Here is a 2,500-nt window from a genome sequence, read left to right on the forward strand (position 1 = left end):
CCACTAAGGCCATGAACAAGAGCCATGTCTTCAACCATTAAGACCACTGACTGTGGCTCTGGCTTCAGTTGGACCAGTACCCATGGGTCTGCCACCACTAAGACCGGAACCCATGTATCTTGGACCAGAAAGACCATTAGTTTCGGCTTGCTTAAGGCCATGGCTTTGTAACCAGTAAGACTAGAGCCCATGTGTCTTGGACCAGTGTGACCACTGGCTCTTGCTCTGGCTTCAGCGGAATAAGAAGCCATGATTTTCAAACCACTAAGACCAGTTCATACAAGTCTTGAACCAGTGGCTGTTGCAGTAGCCCTAGTTCCAAGCTTGCAGAACCAGTAACCATTAATCATACACCAGTCACACCATTGGCTCTGTCTTCAGTAGGAATCAGTAGAAATGGCTCTTGGTTGATAGAACCAGTAAGTCCAGTAGCTCCAGTGGTTCAAGAAGGATCAGTAGTCATAGATCTGGGTCCAGTGATACCAGTACTTCCAGTGTGCAGAACTGGCTCAGGTGAAGGTGAGGAGTTGCTCCAGTCTAATGTGCTTTCAGGCTGCTTTAGCAGTTCAAAGGTCAAACTTTAGTGGTCAAGGGTCCAAGTTCATCCAGAGGGTGTGTAGCACCATGGGGGATCCACTCTGAACCAGTTTGGATGGGTCCAGTTTATTGTTGTTGTATTGTTCTCCTTGTTGACCTCTCCAGTCCAATCTGGTCAGAACCGGTTTATTCCAGTTTCCTCCAGTGTTTGTCTGCTATAAAGACTTATTATTCACCTGACTAACCGCAAACGCCACCCCCAACCGATCTCCCGGTTGACTCCACTTGATTGGACCACCATCCTCTCCATGGTCTGTAGGTCCTAGATCACTGCTGATTGGCTGAGGGGAGTGGGTGCTGTTGTTAGTACCGTCTGTGTGATTGGCCAGTAGGGAGGTTGTGGAGGAGGTCGGGTTTCGGCTGATGACGAGCTCCAAATGGTTTGGAGACTCTGCAATCAGTGGAACGACGAGGCAGCAGTCAAAGTCTCTGGTCCGCACGTGGTTTATCTGAAAGGAGTCGACACATCTGGTTACATAAGTCTAAGAACACATCCATACAGAATGTTCTGAACGCCTGATAAGTAATGTTGTCAGGGCTTTTGTTCTGTACCTGTAGTATTCTGTCATAGGCTTTGAGGCCGCCCTTCTCTGCCGGGCCCCCCGGTCGAATGTTGCTCACGTAAACACCACGGTCCAATAAACCATCAGACACACTGAAACCAAAGTCCTCCAGATCTGAAGCCTTCTCTAGAGTCAACTACAAATACCAACAGACACCGTCAGGACCACAGCATGTTCATCAACGTCAAGATACATCATCAGACAAAGGGGTGAAGTTTCACCTTATGGAGTTCCACAGGGTTCTGGTTTAGGATCTCATTGACTTCCTGCCTCATCTTCCTCATGGCAAAGGCTCGGCGCTGCGGGTCGGAGGGCAAGGTGTTTGATCGAGCTGATACCTGGAAGGAGACACACGAGTAAGCCTGAGGAATATAAATGTAACTGCTGCGTTCCTAGGGAAAGGTTAAAGGGATACTTCACCATGAAACATGAATCTGTATTGACATTGGGTCATATATGTAGAAATGTGAAATACATTTTGAAGTTGGTGCCTTCTTGACCGTGAAAAGAAAGAAAGTGTCTTTTTGGTTCATGTGGATGAAAGACACCAAATCCCAGAATGCACAGCACCGCAGGCCACTCCCACTAAGGTCCTCTATTTCAGAATCAGAAATACTTTATTAATCCCAGAGGGAAATTCCATCGTGTTTCGATTCTGGGAGTGAGTTCCCACCCACTGATCTGTGATTGGTCTGTAGCTTCAGTGGTCGAAAATATGAGGAACTACAGTGTTTCCCCTACCATTATATTGGGGGGGCGGACCTAGGGGAAACACTGAACTAGCGTTGTAGTTTCACCCTGCTAACCGCAACAGCTTCCAGTGACGCAAGATGACGATTTTTGCGTCACTGGAAGCTCCTTTACAGACTCAGAAATACAAAGATTTCACATCTCAGGGGAAAATGAGGGCGGGATGCACGACCATTCAAAAATACTACCAGGTTTCTAATGATACAAAGATTAATGCCTTTAAGAGAGTCGTCTGGTTACCTGGGGTCTGGAGTTGCTGCGCTCCTGGAAGCTCGCCTGACGTCCCAGAGTGCTGCGCAGTGGAGTGGGGTCATGGTTCAGACTGAGAGTGGATCCTGACATGATGGTTGCCTGGAGACCAAAAAACATCCATTCAAAAAAAAGCCAATAGTTAACCGCCATGTGGATAAAAAATATGGAGGTGAAGGAATCCTTGGAGATAAACGTCTAACTCCAGCTGCCTTCATCCCAGACTGACAGATTCTAGTTTTCTTTTTCTGATGGGGTTACAGCTGTTTGACTTTCTATCTACTGTTGTTACTCAAGACAGAATCTAGTGTTGAGAAACTCCCCTGATGTGATCTGTTGTT

At 47.1% G+C, this 2,500-nt stretch overlaps 2 protein-coding genes across 9 annotated transcripts in view; both read right to left on the minus strand.

Moving 5' to 3' along the window:
* lsm8 (LSM8 homolog, U6 small nuclear RNA associated) overlaps positions 1-2,500 on the minus strand; it is a 121,587-nt gene that overhangs the window by 17,940 nt on the left and 101,147 nt on the right. The gene's annotated exons all lie outside the window — the stretch shown is intronic.
* The window catches only part of grip1 (glutamate receptor interacting protein 1), an 84,179-nt gene that overhangs the window by 1,514 nt on the left and 80,165 nt on the right, over positions 1-2,500 (minus strand). For all 8 annotated transcript variants that reach the window (XM_061030384.1, XM_061030386.1, XM_061030379.1 and 5 more), the window contains 4 exons: positions 2,151-2,261; positions 1,382-1,498; positions 1,150-1,296; positions 1-1,046 (listed from right to left, as the gene is read on the minus strand). The exon at positions 1-1,046 is cut by the window's left edge and continues 1,514 nt beyond it. In XM_061030384.1, coding sequence (XP_060886367.1) covers positions 753-1,046; positions 1,150-1,296; positions 1,382-1,498; positions 2,151-2,261 — 669 coding nt within the window. In that variant the 3' untranslated portion in view covers positions 1-752. The remainder of the gene's footprint in view (positions 1,047-1,149; positions 1,297-1,381; positions 1,499-2,150; positions 2,262-2,500) is intronic.

This window comes from Labrus mixtus, chromosome 22, assembly GCF_963584025.1.
Source record: "Labrus mixtus chromosome 22, fLabMix1.1, whole genome shotgun sequence".
NCBI lineage: Eukaryota > Metazoa > Chordata > Actinopteri > Labriformes > Labridae > Labrus > Labrus mixtus.